Below are 20,526 nucleotides of genomic sequence, written 5' to 3' on the forward strand. Positions count from 1 at the left end.
AAAAAAAAAAAAAAAAAGGAAGTAAAACACCCCAAGGTTAAGAATGTGCTTTAAATGGACAAAATAACAGAGAGACTGAAATTCTGAAATTCACGTTTTGACAATTATCTCCAGTATGCTGTGGAACAGCTGCTGTTAGCAGCAACCAGCTATTACTGCTGGATGAATTTTAAAAACCGAAATCAGTATTATGAAGACTAGTTACACTTGATTCCTGATGACTGCCACGTAAATATCTAAAACTCTTATGGTATACATTTTTAATAACTCAAAATTATTTCAGTAGCACTGGTCTATTTTATTATGTCACCATGTGCTAAACTGTCTCCTTGTATGTTAGCATGTAATACGGATGTTTTGAGTTCTGATTACTGGATCTGAGATTACTGACATTTGAGAGCTGACATTATGATGGACACTACATCTGCCACTGAGGTATGAATAAAAATTAATAACGCAGAGAGACAAACTTTAAATTGCATTAATTTCAGTTGATTTCTTACAAGAGTTAGGGATGAAACTTGGAAGTGAAAGTGCCACAGAACAAATCAGTAAGCACACAGAAAGAAAGAACAGAAAGAAACAGTGGGGTTTGTTTTCCAAGACTGAGAGTGATTTTTTTAATGCAAGTGTCTTGTAAGATTTATTAATTCCCCTCACATAAGCACACACAAGCTTGAGACTGGAATTTCTATCTCAAAATTACAAATTTGTAGTATGACTACAGTAGTTCCACTTGTCAGAAGCCTCAACTTTGTAGCTTTGCCAACATCTGTATGAATATCTCATACAATAGAACTGGGGTTTCAGATGGCAATTTGCAGTTGGTTGCAAGCTACTTTGGAAATTTTGGCAGTGGAAAGTTTTCCCTGAAATTCACTGTAATGTCTCAAATTTCAATTTCAACATCATGACAAGAGTTTTACCCACTGTTTTAGTATATAATTAATCCTAGACATACTTCAGTGGATAAAAATGAAAATGCAAACCTAAATTTTTGCTGTAGGGATTTCTAAGATAAGAGGACTCAGTCATTTGTTTTCATTTCAGAAAATTGAAATGGAAAGAATTTTGAACAACCGTTGTCAAAAACTTATCCTGTCAGCCAAAGCACGTTGAGATTTGTGAGCTATTTGTCATCTGTCTTTGCTTCCTGTCTTTTGTTAGATTTTCCTGATACTGTGGCTATCCCATCCTAAAAGAAACTTCCACTGTGTAGATTTGAGTAAATTGTTCTTATACAGACTTGTTATAACATCTCACCTGGAATTCTTCCTTATAGAGATCCTCCTTTGTTTCAGGCAGTTCGATGGATTTTTTCTGGTGCCTGATGATTTTCTGTGCTCAGATCAGTAATGAGCTTCAGACACTGAAGGTATGAGAAGTTACACCTAGGTGAGAAAAAACAGACTCCTTTTAACAAGACTTCAAGACAGTTCCTGGCTCTTGGAAAAAGTAAGAGGTGTAGACTACTGACTGCTTGGCAGATATCAAGGACGTCTCAGAAGGCAATTTATATTTAATCAGCCTACTAAGCAATCTTTGAAATTTTTCCCCTTCATTGTTTTCATGACACAAATATTTGAGCTCACTATTGGGGCAGAATGAGATTTTACCTTTTTTGATTTTTAGAAAGAATGCATAATGCACTAAAATCCCATTCTCGAAGACAGCTGTAAGGTGCAACAATCTAAATGTACAAACAATGTATATTTGAAGTAGCCACATGACTGGAACGATCTTCTTTAATTTGGGGAGAGTTTATAAAGAGATTAATTTTAAGGATATTTGAATAGAAAGACCTATAAACCAGAACCCAAATCATTATTCAGTGCTCATTATTCAGTATTAATTTTTATCTGCCAGTGCTCATTAAGACTTACAGGTACTGTGGATACTTAGGCCAGCTAACCAGTAAAAGTATACAAGAGATTCTGATTTAAATAAATGGGGAGTAAAGCACACTGGTTCATTTAAAGACAAATCTAATGAGTTCATGACTTGTTTCAATATATCTCAGTATACATGTGACCTAACTTTAATGTATAAACGTTTCAAACAATGCATTACTATTATTAATATCAGTTTAGATGACAAAGATGAGGGGAAAAGGCTAGAACTGATAAGATTTTTCAACAAGCTGGCACAGAGCAAAATAGGCTATATTTTAAATTTCAGATTAAAATACTCTTAACTGGATATACAAAGTAACCTTTCACGAACTCACAAGATACATGGAAGATAAATATTTGAGCATTCATGCAATTGGATTTTTAGTTTCTGTGAGCATAGGCTACATCTGCATCTAGAGGAAGACTCAGTTTGGAAAATGCAAGGAAGGTGCACAGATGATCTTTGTGTTTCTAGTATGAACTCAGTGCACACAGGTGTAAGCGAGTTGGAATCGAGTTAAGCAACAATTTCTGCTGTAGTATTTCCTTTTCTTTAATATATAATCTTATTTTCTAATGAGATAGAGTATCCAATTTATTCTTTTTAGAACACTGATACATACTTGAACTTCTGTTCAGAGTGCAAGATCTCAGAGAAAAACATCTACTTCTAAATACATGATTACCTAATGATGTACTTTTCAGTCTTAAAAAAGTCAAAACTGTGAATGCTGTCAGCAACGTCTCTTTCAAAAACCCAAATTATGATACTTATTATCAGAACTTAAAAAATAAAAAGTTATGCTTACACATTGGTGAGGAAGTATTTTCACTCCCTCCTTTTGCCACCCCCTATTTCCTTTAATATGCAGGCAACAAAGTTTGAAAATAAATAATTAGTAGTCCCACAGCCTTCCTCAAGCTGTCTTGCTCTCTGCACTCAGCTTATGAACAATTTGTCGTACATGGAACAATTAGTCCTAGTCCCAAGAGCTGATTACTTGCATAGCACATCCATTTAACACATACATGCAGTAGAAAACTGTCAGCTTCCCCTAAAGGATTTTCTGCCAGATCACTGGATTTAAACATCTTCTGAAAAAGTTAAACTTACATCAGGAGCAGCACTAGGGATAGCGAGGTGCATACTGACAGTAGGATGAAGGAAAGGAGATGTGAGATCTCCTTTCTGCAGTAGCAAAACTCAAGGTATTTTGTCAGTTCAAGGATTCATATCCTAATTAAATCTGGTACAGGAGCTAGTCTGAAATTTAGGTTATATATCCTGTTTATATTTTATGAGAGTTATTGGATATTATAGAATTTTGTGGAGCTCTGTGAAAAGGGAAACTAAATGAACAAGGACTACTTGCTCCAATAAAACACGAATTTAAATCAGATTTTTGATGCCAGTGTAAAATATATGTATGATACAATTTATATGTACTACATTATGTGAGTATTTTGAATTCAGCAATAAACTCTAGTACTGGTAACCCTAGAAAAATATGCAAGTGATCCTGTGAGCATAACGGGGTGTTACCCTATTCTGTACTTGGCCCCTGTACACATGTTTGTCTTTGTTGTAACCTCACCCATACTGCACTATATGTAAATTTGAAACCTTTTTAACAGCACATATAGAATCCAGATCTTGACTGCTAGAAAAACGAATCTCCAGGACGATTTATTTCTTTTTAAAACAGGATTTTAGTTCTGAAGTGACTCTTGTTCATTTGTTTCTTCGTGTCACATGCTATGTTAATTGTTCTTGGTTCTGTACACAGAGCAAAGCATATCTGTGAACCAGATCAAAAGGACGCCTTTGGGTGGGGACCTTGCTGTTACAGCCCAGTATCACAGGGAACTGCCATTTCAGATTTTCTTGTATGGACAGGACACACCAGAATCACCTACTTATAAAGTAAGTACAAATGCTTATACCTTTTGAAATGGACCTCTACAGAAAGTCAGATTTCTGTTAGTTAAAGCTGCAGTATAGGCAATTATTTCTCATAAAGCTGATAATTTATTTTATTTGATCATTTAATGGAGAAAAAAACCCCCATCTTTCTTCCAGTATGGGACAGTTTGCTTAAATATTTACTTTGCGTACACTCTGAAGAAAAAAGAGCAAACATGAAAAAATAAGATGATCTATTACGTTAGACTTGTTCAGTAACCTATTTGGTACAGTAAACCTTGACTATACCTAACAAGAAAATGGAATATAGCAAGGTTAGATGGTTATAGAGTTGGCATGTCTACAGAATAAGTTTCTTTTGGCAATGTCAGGTGAACATCGGTTTCTGTCCAGGCAGACGATTTCTACTGTAGATTTTAAAAATCATTGTACAAGTTCTGGTAAATTCACAGCCTATATTACTAACTTCACCTGACATCCAGACATGAGGAACACTCAAGTGAAACACATGCTTGCCCTGAGAAATGACAAATTAGAAAGTTCTTTGTGGAATGCAAGAATTCTACCGCCAAGATCTTACCTGACTGAGTAATTAGCAGTCTGAGGAATGGTTCAGTTTTGTGCACTATCTTTCAAGGTGCATGTGTCAATCTAATTAGCTATGCAGAATCAATCAGATTGCCTAAATGCATCAGATATTAGAATTCTGAATAAATATAGCAGTTTGAAAAAAGTATTCATTGTTTAAACATGCTTTAGTGTGAAGTTAGTTTTATTCTGCCTTCAGGGATCCACTAACTTGACAGCAGACTTGAATGTTTGCCATTAACTGTAAATTAATGGAACTTACATATAACAGTACATTACTGTCAAAGTGCAACAGATGTCTTAGCAGAAACACTGAAAGTTGCATTCCAATAGCTATTTCTTCAGGGGAAAAAGACACCAGGTTTAAAAATTACATGCTTAATTTACATGTTTGTCTTTAGGTGCTGTTGCCTCTGATCAAGAACAAAAATTGTTGTTGGAATAATATGCGAACAGGTAATTTCTTCCAAGTCTTTACTTGGATACATACACAGATATAATTAGAATTCATTAAAATTGCATTGATTTTGATAGGTGCCACTGGGATTGTCACAACTGCCCCATCGAGCTGCCATCCCTCACTAGTTTACCACCCAGTTGTACAAATTCTGTAAGAAGATATTTGCTTTGATCAATCCTAATATGTCACAGTTTGTGATTGACTAGTGTGCAGTCCAAAGTTGCTTACAAGTGAGGAAGCATGCATCAGCCCCCTTTTATCTTCTGTCAACATTTCCCACTCCTCTCTCTTCCTTTTTTGTGTTAGCAGTCTAGTATTCTAGCCTCTGGACTAGGCAAGACAGCTGAGTCAACATGTGGATTATCAAGGCTGGCTTGGCTCTTTGGGGTTAAGACGGTGTTGAGCCTGCATTTGTTTTTTCTTAGTAGTCAGGACAGTCAGGTTACAAAAGTTTAAATGCACACAGACCAGATAGTTTAGGGACACAGCACTGTACCAGCTACTAGGAAGAAAATTAACTCTATCCCAGCTGAAATGAGAACACCTGCATGTCCTCAAAAAGAACAATTAGGAGTAAGTGTATTTAGAAGCTGCTATTACCTCAGTCAATTTTAAGTATTCACAGTCTAGCATTAGAAAGAACAGCCTCGTTTTATTCCTCTTCGCTTCATCCACCAAAATCCAACTTTTTAAAAAAGTAGCTTGTGTGACCTACTTCTCTTCAATCTCTCACGTAGAAGGGGGTATCAAAATGTACATGTATATGTTACGTACAACATACATTGGTAGAGTTCTATTAATTTCAAAGCTATATCTTTTGTATTTTTTTAATTGCCCATCATCACTTGACTTGTTAAACTTTTCTATCTTGATTATGGAGTCTGACTGTAGTATACATTTGACTTTCAAAGCACACAATTTGCATTTTTAGATTAATATAATGTATTAACTTACCTCATGAAAAATCATAACATATTCACCAATGCTAATGTAATTGGGTTTTGGCTTGTATTGAACCCCTTCTGATTCTCCAGTATACTCTCTTGCATCACTGAGTATAGATTTAAAGGGATAAACGGGTGCTTTCACACTTTGCTGTCTATAAATACAGAACTGTAGCTTTGAAATTTGCTGCAAGCTACTGCATTTCAATACAGTAGGTGTGGAGTACAATAATACCTATTTTTGTATTGTAGCAAATTACAACTTGTTAGTAGTATTTTTTCGTAGTGTTAAAGCTTCCTGAATTTTCTTTTATTGTCTTTCATAATTCTAATATCTACTTTATACTGTGTTACTCTGATAGTTTTACTAATTAGTAGCAAAGTATTAATACACAAAATAGAACTAATGAAAAGCACAACTGGATGGAAAAAGGGGCACCTGATCTAGATGGACATAGAGGTTTCTTCAAGTTTCTCATTACTGCTAAAATTAAGGTTACCATTTTTCCCTTAGTATTGGAAGAAAAGTCTATCTCTAGAAAGAAATAGCCTATAGAAAAATTGTCTGTAATTACAATCAAAAAGGTTTCAAAGGCTTCCTAGGCACTTTTTGTTCTCTCTCTCCACCTCTCTCACTTTTCTCTAATAGACCTAAGAGAAAGTGCCTGAGGTATTTTGCCAGAACAGAAATGTCTGGTTGGGCTGCAGAGCTGGTCCTTGATACAAAGATCACACCTTAACAGTGTTCATTCTCTCAAATGTCCCAAAGCGTCAATGACTCGAGGCATTTAGCTTTCTTCAGTACTCTGCCAGAATGCCAGTGTGGTACAGGTCTACTTCTGCATAAAGATGAAGAAAAGAAACAGAACCATAAGGCAGGATTTTAAGGAGGTTAGCAAATTCTCATTAATTCTCATGAGAGTTTCTTTGAGACCTTTCCACGAGCTGTTCAAAAGGATTTTTCTGCCGGGCCTACATTCTATCATCTTACTTTTCCATCTGGTAGAATTTCAACAATTAACTCTCTCAGACACTTAACAGAGTTGAGAGCAGGTCAAAGTTGAGAGTTTTGTTTTTCTCAGTTGATTCTTTAAATTGTATAGATATTCTGATACACTGTTGATGTGTTCAGTGCCCGCTCTTCATTTAAGGAAGGATGTAGCCTTCCACTGAATTACTCTCTCACAGGAGGTCCACTGTTACATTTGAATAGAGTAAAATCAAATAAGTTGTAGTTCTTGTTTAAAAATCTCCTTGTTTTTCTCCTGTTCCCATTTTATTCCTATTGCAGTGGTACAGTTACCCATACAAAATAATTTAAAGTCTTTTAATTGTGAACTTGCAGTAGACAAGCACAGAAAGCTTCCGAGTTAAAGTAAATTTCCATTTAACTTCTAACAAGGTAGGACAGAACACACATTTCTGTGCAACAAGGTCAAACATGAGCAATCTTTCCAGCCCTTCTCCCCTCCTCCAGCTTCCTAATTTATCTGCACACAGGCAAGAAGTTCCAGTTACCATTTGGATGCTGGCACTTTGATAAAAGGAACATGAAACTGAATGCCTCTTGGGCCGCGGGGTATAACTGTCTTCATCTTAAAATAATGTAAGGGCTTTACTCACACTCCTACATCAGTATGCTGTCATAGAAATGGAAGAATGTAGGAAAAAAAGGGGAAGTGGAATTGCTAGAGCTGGCCTAGAGGAGAGCAGGATGCACAATGGTTTTGTTGCAGAGAGGTAGAAGTAGCTGAGCATTTCTGCCACTCTTAGAAAAGCCAGGCCTATTTTAGATACAAAGCTGTAGAAGGTCTCTCTAGGGTAGAATGTCTTACAGCCACACTTCTTACTTTTTTTTTCCTGCAGGAGTAAAGGGGAATCTTAACTCTTTTTCTTGAAGGACAAATAAGAAAACTAAAATCTTGAGTCCTCTTAACTCTATGTTATGTATTCTATACATGTCTTCTATACATAAATAGTGACACAGCAGAATTCTTGTTTTCAGAACTTCTGGGAGAAATTACAGCAATAACACCTAAAGTGTGAGGTAACACATGATTCTCACCCTTGTGATGTCAGAAGACTGCTCTATTTTTGTTTTGATTGAGATACTGGGGTTTCATAGGAATGAAGAAATATATAAAAATATAGATGCATATATATGAAATGAGTTACTGATGCATTAAATCTGTCATAAATCTATTCAGCCCAACTTCCAAATTTAGACTGCTTTCAGAAAGAGTGAAGTGGTACAGTTAGATTTGCTTTTTTAAGCACAAAATGGACAAGTGCTGCTACAAGTGCCAACATTAGTGTCCTGTATTTGGGGTGTTATTAGAATGCCTAATTATGCTTAACACATTAACAATTCATCTAAGAAGCCTACTGAGTTAGGAAAAAGCCTTTTTGAGATCTGTGGAAATTATATTGTAGCCAGCAATCCTCTACATAAGTCACTGCTTGCAGGCTGTCTCCTGGTTTGGCCATTGAGAATTGGGGTGGGAAAACCTGGTGGTGTCCCAGAGCGCTGTAATTCAGCTTTAATGCAGCCCAGACCAGTCTCAGAATGTCTTGGCCCACACCTGAGACTATTCTGGGTGCATCTGTACTGACTGACTCTCCTGCAGGAGCTAGTTAAGCTAAAGATAGTTCGTGCTACTGGAACAGGACAAACCAGACTTCACATAGGTCATGTGAATCACTGTACTCCCTATGGTGAGTGGTCATGAAAGGCAAAGGAAGTGATGGAAAATTCAAAAGTGCCTCTCACTGCAAGAGAAAGTTTGATTTATTCATCTAATTTAGGTGTTTCATGTCAAATATGGTGATAAATTGGTGATCTTTTCTGCATATTGTTACATGAAACAGTTCTGGAAAATAGTGCTCTGTGTTGCTGGCCTGGAAGGAAAGACTATACCTTTTTTGTTCATAGGGTGGGTTTTTTTGTGTGGTGGTTTGTGGTTTTTGGGTTTGAGTCTCTATTTTTCTCAGCGTTTGTTTTGGTCTTACTTTTAAGATCATGAAGAACTCTGTGGCACCAGTTATGGATCTTTTTGTCTAAATGGAGGGATTTGTTATATGATTCCTACTGCATCCAGTCCATTCTGCAGGTCAGTGAAACTAAAGTTTGTGTGTTTAAGTATTGGACAGTAGCTGTCTAAAGATTATTTTTCCATTTTGTTTCTTTAAGAAATCGCTGCTAAAGCATTATCTAAAAGAAAATGCCAATTAGCTATTGCTCACCTTGCTTACAGAGACATGACAATATGAGAAAAATGTATGCATACTTGGTGTATACTTGCTTGGCAGGTGCAACAGTATTCAGTTACATATGCATTCAGGATTATATTTTGAGCCACATTTCCTCATTACAATACAGAAAGAACAAAATACTCTTTGCCTCATCGAATATAGACTGTGGGAAAGGCATTCAGAAAGGCAAAGTACATTCCCAGTTTTTCTTACAAATTAATTATATTGCAAAAATTTTTGTAACATAAAATGGACTAACCCAAACAAAATGCAGAGACACAAAAAATAATATAATCTATTAAGGGGGAAAAAAGAATGTAATTCAAGACTTACTGTGTTCTTCGAATCTTGCTGAAATACTCAAAGGGCAGCTTCATAGTAACAGCCAAAGACTACTTGATAAAGAAACATCAAGGCAGCAAATAGAGGTACTTCTTACACCACTCTGTAACAGAACTGTTCTTCCTTTTGAAGCCCATGTAGCAAACTGGAAAGGAAGCACTTCCTGGTTTCACATGAGGATACATATCTTGCATAAATACTGCCCTATCTTTTTATTCTTTGATTTACCAAGACATACGATGCAAAATAAAACTCTGTTTTTCATGGCCCTGCATTTACTAATTCTGAGTTATCATTCATCAAAATAAATTATGGTTGATATAATGGGTTTGCTTAACAAAAAAATAGGCATTCAGACAAATATTACATACACTTAAGGATATTACCTTTTTTATCTCCTGTGGCAACTTCTGTTCCCTCTTCTATCTTGAGCTACAACTCATGATAACTGGATAAAACAGTTGAAGAAGGAAACAACATATTTCCCCAGATGCCTAATTAAAATATTACTTGCTTTTGTTTGGGACAGTTCAATTTAAAATTCAAGCATGTAAACTCATTTAGTTAGACAGGGAGAAAAGAGGCAATTTTGTGGTAAATGCTCATTGGAAAATATACACAGCATATCACTGTCATTGTTCAGTGTCACAATGAATCAGATCCAGAAGTGAGATTAAAGCTCTGAAGTGCTGTATGATGATGATTTATTCTAACTCCTAAACCTTGCAAGCTTATGCAATATAAAATGAATACTACACAAAAAGTATAACATTTTGAAATACATGTTGGTTTTTTCTAGAAGGAATCCTGTATTATTGTACATAAATGAAAAATGAATGGTTAAACTAAATAACAGCAGTTACACAATTTCAAAGCACCCTCTCAACTACTGCTGGACTGTGTAACAAGGAAGATAGATGTATTTGATGCAATAACTATAAATATGAAGTAACAAATACTCAGAACAATTCATTCTTCAGGAACACAAACTAGTCAGCATAGATAATTTCCACTTTAACAGCTCCAAATGAAGTAATTTTCAATTCAGGTACTATAGGATTTTATAATCTGCTGAAGCAGAAAAGTAACATCTTAAGAGCATTTCTGGTGTACTCAGGCAATCTTGTTGCATTTAAATTATCAACTATTTTTTTCTGTATCTAGTGGTTGATTATGAAGTTAGATGGGTTTAAATAGCAGCATTCTATTTAAGCACATCCTCATTCTAAGCATGTTCCTTAATCAGTCAGAGAAGGCTAATTATAGATGAGAAAGGTTTTGTTTACACACAGATATCTTCGTAATCAGCAGTGATGTGAATAGAAACAACAGAAAAAATGCATCACTATTCAGCAGAATTCAGAAAATATTTGGTGCTTTGGAACCTCATGACTGGCATCATCACACAGTTGCGCAGTTTCTTTGATGAAGGTTTCTGCCAAATCCCACCCAAAGCTCCCCAGTATTCTCAATTGATCATCTCCCACTGAAAGAAAACTCAAATCACTTTTAGAATCAAGGGCTGAATGATTGTTAATTAAAAGGAGGAGATGGAGAAAGAACAGACTAGCAAACTGTAAAAATACCTTAGAACACATTTGCCTTGACATGGTACTTAGTTACACAAATGTGTTGAGCTAAGCAGAGTTAGTCCAGATTACCCTATGCAACATCACTGGAAGTAATTTCACCACGTGACTAAGAAAAATCCATCATTCTTTAGAACTATGTTTTTTAGCATGATAACGAATTAATAGCTGCTGTTTACCTTCGGAATTCCAGTTATTTTTATCATTCAGAAACAGATATATACAAGGTGGAGATTTAATATAAACAAAACATTAGTTGACCTCCCCCAATGTGCAACAGTAGCAGATTTTAAATACAGCTGATGTGTGTTAAAACATGAGGTTGCTCAGCTGCCATCTTCCCTCATTGCTTTTCTAACAATGAGTTAATGTTCTCAACAGCAAAAGGCACACCTGTCACCATAAACCAGATGAGCTTCAAACCCAGGAACACTCAAATGAACTAAATAAACAGGCAGCAGGACAGAGAAGGATGGAAAAGCAGCTGTCTCAGGTGTATCATGAAACACAAGGCTGAAAGGTGTTTGCCTCAGCACTTGATGCACAGCTGTCCCATAATCATTAACACACTGCAGAATTTAAGTGAAGATTTTGGTTTCTGAGGGGAAGCTCTGGTATTCCCATTTTTTCTTACACTTGGCAGACTTCTGAGGGCATTCTTTGTGTATTTCGAGCAAAATACAGATGGTATAAAACAACGCACACAGAGCTCTTCTTCGGAGGGCAGTACACACAAAAATTACCAGTGAATGCTCTCCTTTTGGGAAAGGGATCATACTCTGCAGAGGGCTAAGTACTGCAAGAGACACAGGCAAACCTTGCAAATTCCTCCCTGGAATTCCTGTCTATCTTTTCAAGGGTATCTCTGATTTTCCCCTCCTTTGCTTCTATCCTAACAGAATCTCTCCTCCACCTTTCCTATGCTAATCCAGTAAATCCCATGCAAATTCCTTCTACCACTATGTGTATATTCCCTCCTTGCCTGGCTCTCTGTGATGGGCCCTTCATTCCCCATTTCAGATATCCCCACAAGTCATACACTTGCTGTGCTGTCAGCCTTCAGAATATGCACCCAGCAAGTTACCAGGAAAGGGCTTCCCACTCATTTGGGTTTTTCTTCTTTCTCTGCCTCCAAAAATACACTTTCATGTACCTCAGGCTCTTCTGAAAACAAACTGTCCAATTAGTATTTTTAAAGTCATTTTTAGCTTGAAAGATAGCAACAGAAGTTAGAATACACACCAAAAATATAGATAAAAAGAATCATTAGTTAAGATTTATTTTTAATGGGACATAAAATATAAAATGCAACACTATCTTATGTGTTTGAAAACTATCAGTAATCAGAATTAATATAACTGCCAGATATGGAAAAGCTTGCCATATAAACACAAAGCTAAGGGACTTTTAGGGAAGAATAACCCATTCTTTCAACTTCTCTCCAGTGGGAACATTTTATTTTATTCTCTGTGTATAGAGAGTAACAGTTTTGAAACTCCTCTAAATGCAAAACTTTTTAAAAAGCTGCTTAGGTGTCCAGTTAACTTTGCCATTGCTTATTCACTTTGGCTTTAAATTCTTTTTCATACTTACTAGATGTTCTTGGAGCTGATTTTGAAGTTATCAGCCATGTGATCTGAATTGCATTGACAAGCAGATAATTTCTCAGCTTTTTCTGCTCAGAGCTTTGTATTTACATGCAAGTAGTTTTCATACCAAGAAGTATCCAGGATTTTCCTAACTAAGGGAAGACTAAATGAAAACTGAAGTCAACACCCTGATAGTATAATGCAAACCAGTGAGAATCTGTGTGCATATTTGACTCAAATTCTACTTCCTGCTTTTACAGTCTGTCAGATACTTCCTTATGATGTCCACCTTAAAGTCTGGCAAAGGAAGAAACTTTACCTTCTTACTAAATCACAGTGCTATAGGATCATTTCCACTGTCCCACAAGCAGCATCTCAAAGGAGACAGCAGTAACACCTGTGTTACTGCAAGGCTGTTATGCTTTATGGTTTAGTTACTAATCAGATTGTAAAGGATCAATGTAATTTCAGACCTGCTGGTCATCTCCTGACATCTTATCCAATGCAGTCTATTTTCTTCCACCTTACATTGATGCTGACATGATTAATACCCTAAGCTGAAAGATTCTATGGATTTCTTTCCATATGCTGGTGTTTTGTCTGGAGCTTCTATAGTACTTTTGTATACAACAGTTAAGGCTGGCTCATGTCATCTGACAAGAGGTGTGGGGGTGTGTGCACATGTGTGCAGGCATCTAGGAAAGCAGAAATCTGGATGCTATCTGAAAGTGGAAGGTTTTAGTCACAGATTTTCCTCAAACATTGAAGACTGCTGTCTTTCAACTCCGATTGAATTAGAAATTCTAGAGGGGGAAAGACCTTTTGTCCATTTTAAAAATCGACTTTGGAATGCTGCATAGTAGAACCATTTAAAGGCAGCACCCAGGACGTGCAGAAACAGCAGATTAACAGCATGCAGGTGATGTGCAACACCAACACCTGTCCCAGTGAACACAAATTCAGTAAGTGTAACTCTCCCTTACTACAGCCTGCACCAGACTCCTTTGGGTTTTGCCCCAATTCATTCAAGTGCAGCTGCACGGTGCCTGCCGTGTCAACAACTGCTCTTAACTTGTGCTCTACTTTTAGGCATCTGTTATAAACAAGATAAACTATGAGTTGCTACTGGCTTCTAAGGCTGTGTACAGTAAGACTGACTGCCTCTAGGAGACACTATATAGACACCATCATTCTGGATTATGTTCACAGCCCACATGCTTGTTAGAGACTATGTTTCTGTCTTGCTTGCAGTCACTGCATATGTAACTCCACTGAAATTATTAGAGCTTGGTTAGTGCAACAGGATAAGCAGGTCTTCTGAGTGAATTCCACTAATGGTAATTACTGAAGTCTGCTTAGTTTCTTTCTCACCTATTTTAGCAAAGGACTTGCAGAAGAAACCTTTCCTGGTTGTCTTAAAGCATCAGTTGCTTCTATCTTTAACATAGGCCTTTACCTGTTTGTATATCAGGAAAGGTGACTTCATAAAAGCCTGTTCAAACCAGTATTTGAACATCTGGATTTTCAGAAACACCCTAACTGTAGCACAGCTTGGTCTCATTAGCTATAATTTTATTATTTAAATGTAACCCAGAGATACCTCATCCTAATTTTCCTGTTTCTATGAAAACCTACATAGTTTTATATGACAGCATTTTCTACATAGCATGGAATCACTTTCAGCAAGTGTGTCAACAGGTCAGCCTAGAGAAAGTGGATGAGTAGTTTTGCAATCCCTAATGCATTGCTCACAGTTAAACAGATACGATCAAACTAGCTAGTCATGTTTCTACAACTTGTTTTTGTTACAACCAGGCAGAATTAATAGGTTCAGCATCCAGGATGTTTTAAGTTTGGCATGTGCTCTTTTAGTATAGGGTTTTTTCTCTTTGCTATAACCTTGGATTCATATCACTGTAGTTTTCCCCTTATCATCTTAGGCCTTCAAGCTCTTTTCCCTCTTAAAGACTTGTGACTACCTTAAGCATTTGGTTCTGTTTTCTGTTTAGTAAGAAGTGCTACAATCTTAGTGACCTTTTTGCTATGCTGTCAACACATTCCCAATTTTTTCCTACAGTCTTTTGCAGAACATGAATACAGCTTCCATGCACTGTTCACACCAACTCACTCTACTGTATCACAACAGTTCAGTAACCCCCATCCTTTCCCTGATCCTGTATGCAACTCTCTGCAGCTACAACTGTCTTTTCTTCCTCCTGCTTCATTTTGCTCTTTAGGGTACTGACTTATTCCCTTTATACTCATTCTTTAGAACTTTTCCATGAGCCTTAATTTGATGCCAAAACCTTTTTTTTTTCTTCCTGTATCATTTTAGTCTTGCATTATTCTCCAGTTTTCATTGCTATTCAAGAATACTCCTATGAATTTCTTATTCCATTTTCTGTCCCTGTTACTCTATTCAGCTCTCCAAAGCATTTCTCTCTCACTTGCTAGAGAACAATACCCCACTCAAACTACACTTCTATTCTTAAAGTATTCTACAGTATTTCAGAAATAGGCCACTGAAAAGCCACTACACTTAAAATAAATATCTGGAACATTATCTCAAGCAATCAGAGCAGTCTGCCTACCCTTGCTTCTCCCAGCAGTGAAACATCATGACTTTGAAAAGTCTCAGATTGTCCTTAGTAAATGGTGTCTACTTGATCAGTTGCGTAGCTTTAATATATGATGATAATTAGATGTCTTTTTTTAGCATCTAAATCTTCCTTTGTATTTCCAAAGACAAAGAATTAAAATAAAAGGGTAGTAACTGTTTGTGCAGTGGTTTAGGCTAGCAGTACTGAAATACTGGTCCATAACCTACAGAAACTGTAGTGGGAGTAACATCAGGCATCGTGGCAGAAAACTCACAGGGATCCTTTGGTCTTAGATATGCTAAACATTCTTCTCCTGGCAGTTCCTCCCCACTCCACCTTCTTATCTCTCATCTGAAATTACACCTTGCAGCTGCCAATGGCAGTTGAGAACTTCAAGTATGTTGCAGAGTTTAGCCCATTTTTCTCAGCTGGAGCCTGAAATTGCTTATGTCACAGATTATTATGACTTCAGTGCCAGAAATAGCAAGAAGGAGCAAGATCTTTAGTAATACAAATAGAGAGAAGCAAATTTACATACATAAAAAATACATGCAGAATGTAGATATTAAAAGAAGTGCTTTCCATTTTCTGTAATGAAATCAATTCCTTAAGAAAACTTAGCAGAATAAGTGCAAAATACATAACAAATGAAGATTAGTTTAGCTTCAACCTACCTATTTTTGACTGAATATGAATTACTAAACCATTAATTTTATTTATTTTTAATAAAATATCATACCATTTAACCATGGTAAAATACCATATTCATTTTAATCCTTTCTTCGGAGGAAGTTTTCAGAAGCTCAATGCATAAAATAAGCATAATAGAGAAGACTTTTACCTAGGTCTCTCCAAGACAGGGTTGTTCACCAAGCCTGTAACATGTCCTGGCATGAATTGTTACACTGCATAAACTACTTCCACAATTTGAGCTGTACTGTGTCTCAATGAATTCCCATTTCCTTGATCTCTTTAGCTGACAGTACTATCTTCAACAAAGGAAGCCAGAAAGTTACCCGAAATGGGGAAAAGAAAGCGTGATTACTGTGTGAGAACCAGTGGGATGACACAGTTAACACTAAAGAAGTAGGCTTAATTTATTAATTCTGTCAGTGATGAATATACTAAACTTAATATAGAAAAGCAGTATGGACCAGAATGTAAACTTGATGCCCAGCATGCCTAATTCCCTTTGTTCCACAAATATGAGGTGAGAGGAAATTCTGTAAGGAAACTTGCTATGAAGCAAATATAACCTTTGAGTTGTGTCATAACTGTGTCATGTTTTCTATCCAGAAGAAGCCTTTGTGCTTTTCATCATAGATGACAAGCTACCATCTAATCCAAATACAACTTGGTTTCCCAGGTGTATTGAGAATTACACAGGAGCTCGTTGTGAGGAAGTTTTACTGCCCAGCATCAAGTCCCAAACAAAAGGTGACCTGTTCGCAGCTTTCTTGGCTTCCCTTCTTCTTCTAGGAGTTCTTGTAATTGGAACATTCTACTTCCTTTGCAGGTAAAAGTGATTCATAAGGCTGAAGCTATTCAATCAAGTAGAAATTTCTTCTGGTAATCATGTACTAATTATTTGAATGTAAAAGTATGTAATGAATTATCCATAAGGTTGTATAGTTATTCAACATAACGAACGTGGATGTCTCAACTTGTTGCTTGTAATATTTACTTCCTAGCTTGAAGTTTTCTCGGTGTCATTTCTAAGCTATTACTTACAGTTGCTTTGTAAAAAATACACATAGTACACCCATATCTGAGATTTTACAGTCTATCTAGAGTTAGTGCTAACATTTTAAAACATTAGTCTACCTTATGTTGTCCAAAGACTGAGAAGTAGAAGGAAATTAACAAAGTGCTTAGGGATCAGAAACTGTTCCTACTGAACTGGCAATCAAAGCAATTGGTGCCATTAGCTCCTAATTCCTCTACCACTCTTGGTCTAAAAAAGAAAACTAAGGAAAGAATGAAATTGAAGAATACTTCCAGGCAGATGTTTACTAGCATTTAGGACAAATCAGAGAGCTAACTAATTTGTCCAGGATGATCCATGTTTGAGTAGAAGAAAAAATGTCAGTGCTAGACAGCAAGTGCTGCAGGGTTGGTTTTAGTAGCATTTTAGACATATTAGGAGTTGGAATGAAAACACATAAGCAGTTACTGGGATTGAGGCAACTATTTGATGCTGTACATATAGCACCACACTTAACACCAAATCCAAACAAACTTATCATTTTCATCTGCAATGCAAGTCAACTTCCTATGTCCCCTCTTTAATTTTAGAGTACAGCACTTTTTGTAAGAACTCATTTTGTCTTATACCATTAACATGTGTTTATGCATGTCTATGCCTGTATAAGGCAACTAATACCCCCTGTAATTCTTTGCCATCACAGACTTGCAGCCTCTTTCTTTTCTCCTATACTGCATTTCTCCTTGGTTATGATAACCAAAGGTTCTTGCAATTCTGTTCTTTGTGCTCCCATGGTCACATTGCCAAATCAACCTTTCTGATCTGTGCCTTTCAATGAGCGACCTTTGGAATAGCTGGTCTAGTTTTACCTCAGCTGCTGTCATGGAAACCCAATGAATGCCAGCTTCTCCCACAGCTGAATGTATTTAGAAGAGATAGAGAGCATTTGATAAAACACTTGGTATAAAAAACCCCCTTGTTGTAAAGGATACCCCCCACATTAGCAATTTTAGTTAAATTAATCCTGCTTAGTCATGGAATGCCACAGCGGCTGTTTGCTAAAGAATATTTGCAAATTATTATAAAGTTATTAGAACAAAATACAGCTTTAACTAACTTAAGAAGAAAATCATTCAAGTCTCATAGAGATACAGACAGTATTTCTTTAGAAATAAAATTTTCTCTGAGAAAAGGAAAAAAAAGTCTTCAGAGAGTAATGTGTTAGAAGATCCCTTTTCTCTCACATACAGTAAAATTAGGGGAAAGCTGGAGACAATCTGTTGAGTTTTATGGTCCAAGTACAGAAGCTTAGAGTGACAGCAATGACAGGTCTGTGCAAGTTCTTTTATTAGCTGGAACCTCAACTTCTCTTTACTCAAGCTTTACCTAACTGGCAGAACAAGTAGTAGTGCCTCTTTATTAGCAAAATAAGAAGGGCAACAACTCATAACATAGTTGCCCTTGAACCCTATCTTATATACCAGACTAACTTGGGAAATCTCATAAAACCATTATCAACTTCTTTAGTACAGATAAAAAAAGCTAACTGGCTAAAAATTATCTTGTCTTACCTTTACACTCCAGAGGCTGATGTAGGATGATCATCTGCTAGAGAACTCATCAATAAATGAAACACTTTACATCTGTAAGTCCTTATCTCTTGGCTGAAGCAACCAACATGTGAGGAGTCTCAAGTGGATACTTTAATCTACTCCCCTCTTTTCAGCTGAGTGAATGAGGATTATTGCTAAGAGCTGTCATTAATCTAGACTTTTTTTCTCAAACTTGATGTATCACCTGTATCTTAGAAGAGGGTGGAACTAGAGCTTACAAGGGTTAGCTGAGAGGTTGCATCATCTTTGACTTGGCCTCCTGACAGGATATATTAAGTTTAAAATGTTAAGAGACATACTGTGCTAAAGTTTCCACTATTCCACTTTATTAACAAAGACATTTGATCCACAATCAGAAAGCAGAAAGTCTTTTCCCTGTGTTAGCAAGCCTCTCCATGGGTCTTTCAGCAGAGGGTTCTAGTGGGGTTTTAGTATAAACAGTAATGTAATCTGGAGGGGTGCAGAAGAGGAGATACTAATCGAAGTTCAGGACAAGGAAACTGAATGCCTAAAATGATACATCAAATCTTTTGGAATGTAGGAACTTAATGCTCTACTCTCTTGTTCTGTATCATCACTTGTATCTCCCTTCCTTACCAAGTTTTCTTTCACTCAGGCTTGGGGCAGATTTGGGGACCAAGCATGTGCAAGTGCACTTAATGCTCCCTAGAAACAAATCCATTCAACATACAAGGGTGGAGATAAAGGGTTTCATTGCTCTGCTTATAAAACTAAATCATAACTAACAGTGAAAGTAATCCATAAAAGAGTAGGGCTGCATATGAAAGCTCTGGGTGAACAGGGGGAAATAATTCTCCTTTTACATTTAGCTGAGTCATCACATTTTTATCAGCTGATGATTTATTTTTTCCAATCCACAGAGTGCCTGGAGGCAGGGCAAATGCAGATCTAGCTGCTCTCCATCTAGAAACACCCCCCCCACCCTCTCCAACAAACAGTACTGATAAAGCCTGTCCTTCTGACATGGGCAAAACAGGAAAGGAAGTGTACAAAAATCCCTGCTATTACACTGGTACTGAGGAACAAATGGCATATTTTGCTTCCAGCAATTCACCTATCAGACCAGGTCCATCTGGTCTTCTTCCTCCAGAAACATATTGTACGAGGGTTACTGGAAGAAGAAGAAGAAAGGTAGCTGATGAGAGTAGATGCCACGAGCCAGCTTTTCTTTAAAAGCTATAGAGAAGCCTAAATGCCACACATATAGCTCAGAGCAATAGAGCAAACCCTAGGGAAAACTAAGATAAATCTGCAATTCATTTCTATATTTCATCGTAAGTGCATGCTGAAATGCCAAACGACCTGTAAGGTAAGTGTAATATTGATGAACAGGAACTCAGCCAGCCAAAACAACAGAGTCTAGGAATAAAGCCATTTAAGCTGTCCAAGACAACAGACTTTGTGGAGGTGTTACATCACCACAGGACACAAACTGGACAGAACAGAAAATAGCTCATGACTCTTCTCAAGAGAGCAGGTATCTGATTACTATCAAAAGAAAGGAAACTAGACAGCAAGTGATCAGCTCCATTTACAAGATTTGCTTCTCCTCAACAAAGTGCAGAAAATTTCACATCATTTCCAAACACTAAGAGAATTGATAAATAATTACGTGCTATTTACTAATTGTTTAAATAAAGACCTGAGAAATCAGACAAACAGGAACATTACCTTCAGGAGAGAAGCCATGTAGTTCCAAATGCTGTACTGCCCTCTGTTCTTCTCCCTCGAATACATGCTTCTGAAAATCAATGAGTATTAATTAGAAAGTAATTGGAGAATATCCGTGTCACTTTTTTCAATGGAAACATCATTCCATTAATTTGTCTCTTCCCTGATAACTTTTTTCACTCTCTATTTTTTTTTTCTCTCTTTCTGTTGTCTCTTTTTCGTTTCTTATGGTCAGGAAAGTTTCCATTTCAAGGACAAGTTCTTCAGAGTGTGGTGCCAACCTAGTTGAAACTACAAGCAGCAATGGCTGCAACAGTGAGTACAGTTTAAAATTAA

At 36.8% G+C, this 20,526-nt stretch overlaps 1 protein-coding gene across 3 annotated transcripts in view; it reads left to right on the forward strand.

Annotated features, from left to right (window-relative positions):
- Positions 1-20,526, forward strand: part of NRG4 (neuregulin 4) — a 51,021-nt gene that overhangs the window by 25,038 nt on the left and 5,457 nt on the right. Inside the window, exons 1-6 of one of the 3 annotated variants that reach the window (XM_042021815.1) lie at positions 1,297-1,375; positions 3,680-3,816; positions 4,806-4,860; positions 8,825-8,918; positions 16,547-16,696; positions 20,426-20,505. In XM_042021815.1, the coding sequence (XP_041877749.1) occupies positions 4,851-4,860; positions 8,825-8,918; positions 16,547-16,696; positions 20,426-20,505 (334 nt within the window). In that variant the 5' untranslated portion in view covers positions 1,297-1,375; positions 3,680-3,816; positions 4,806-4,850. Of the gene's footprint in view, positions 1-1,296; positions 1,456-3,679; positions 3,817-4,805; positions 4,861-8,824; positions 8,919-16,546; positions 16,697-20,425; positions 20,506-20,526 lie in introns of those variants that run through there. The other 2 variants (XM_042021816.1, XM_042021817.1) reach the window with 2 other exon arrangements.

This window comes from Corvus kubaryi, unplaced genomic scaffold (assembly GCF_017639235.1).
Source record: "Corvus kubaryi isolate FWS band 111438036 unplaced genomic scaffold, C.kubaryi_AGA036_p1.0 37172, whole genome shotgun sequence".
NCBI lineage: Eukaryota > Metazoa > Chordata > Aves > Passeriformes > Corvidae > Corvus > Corvus kubaryi.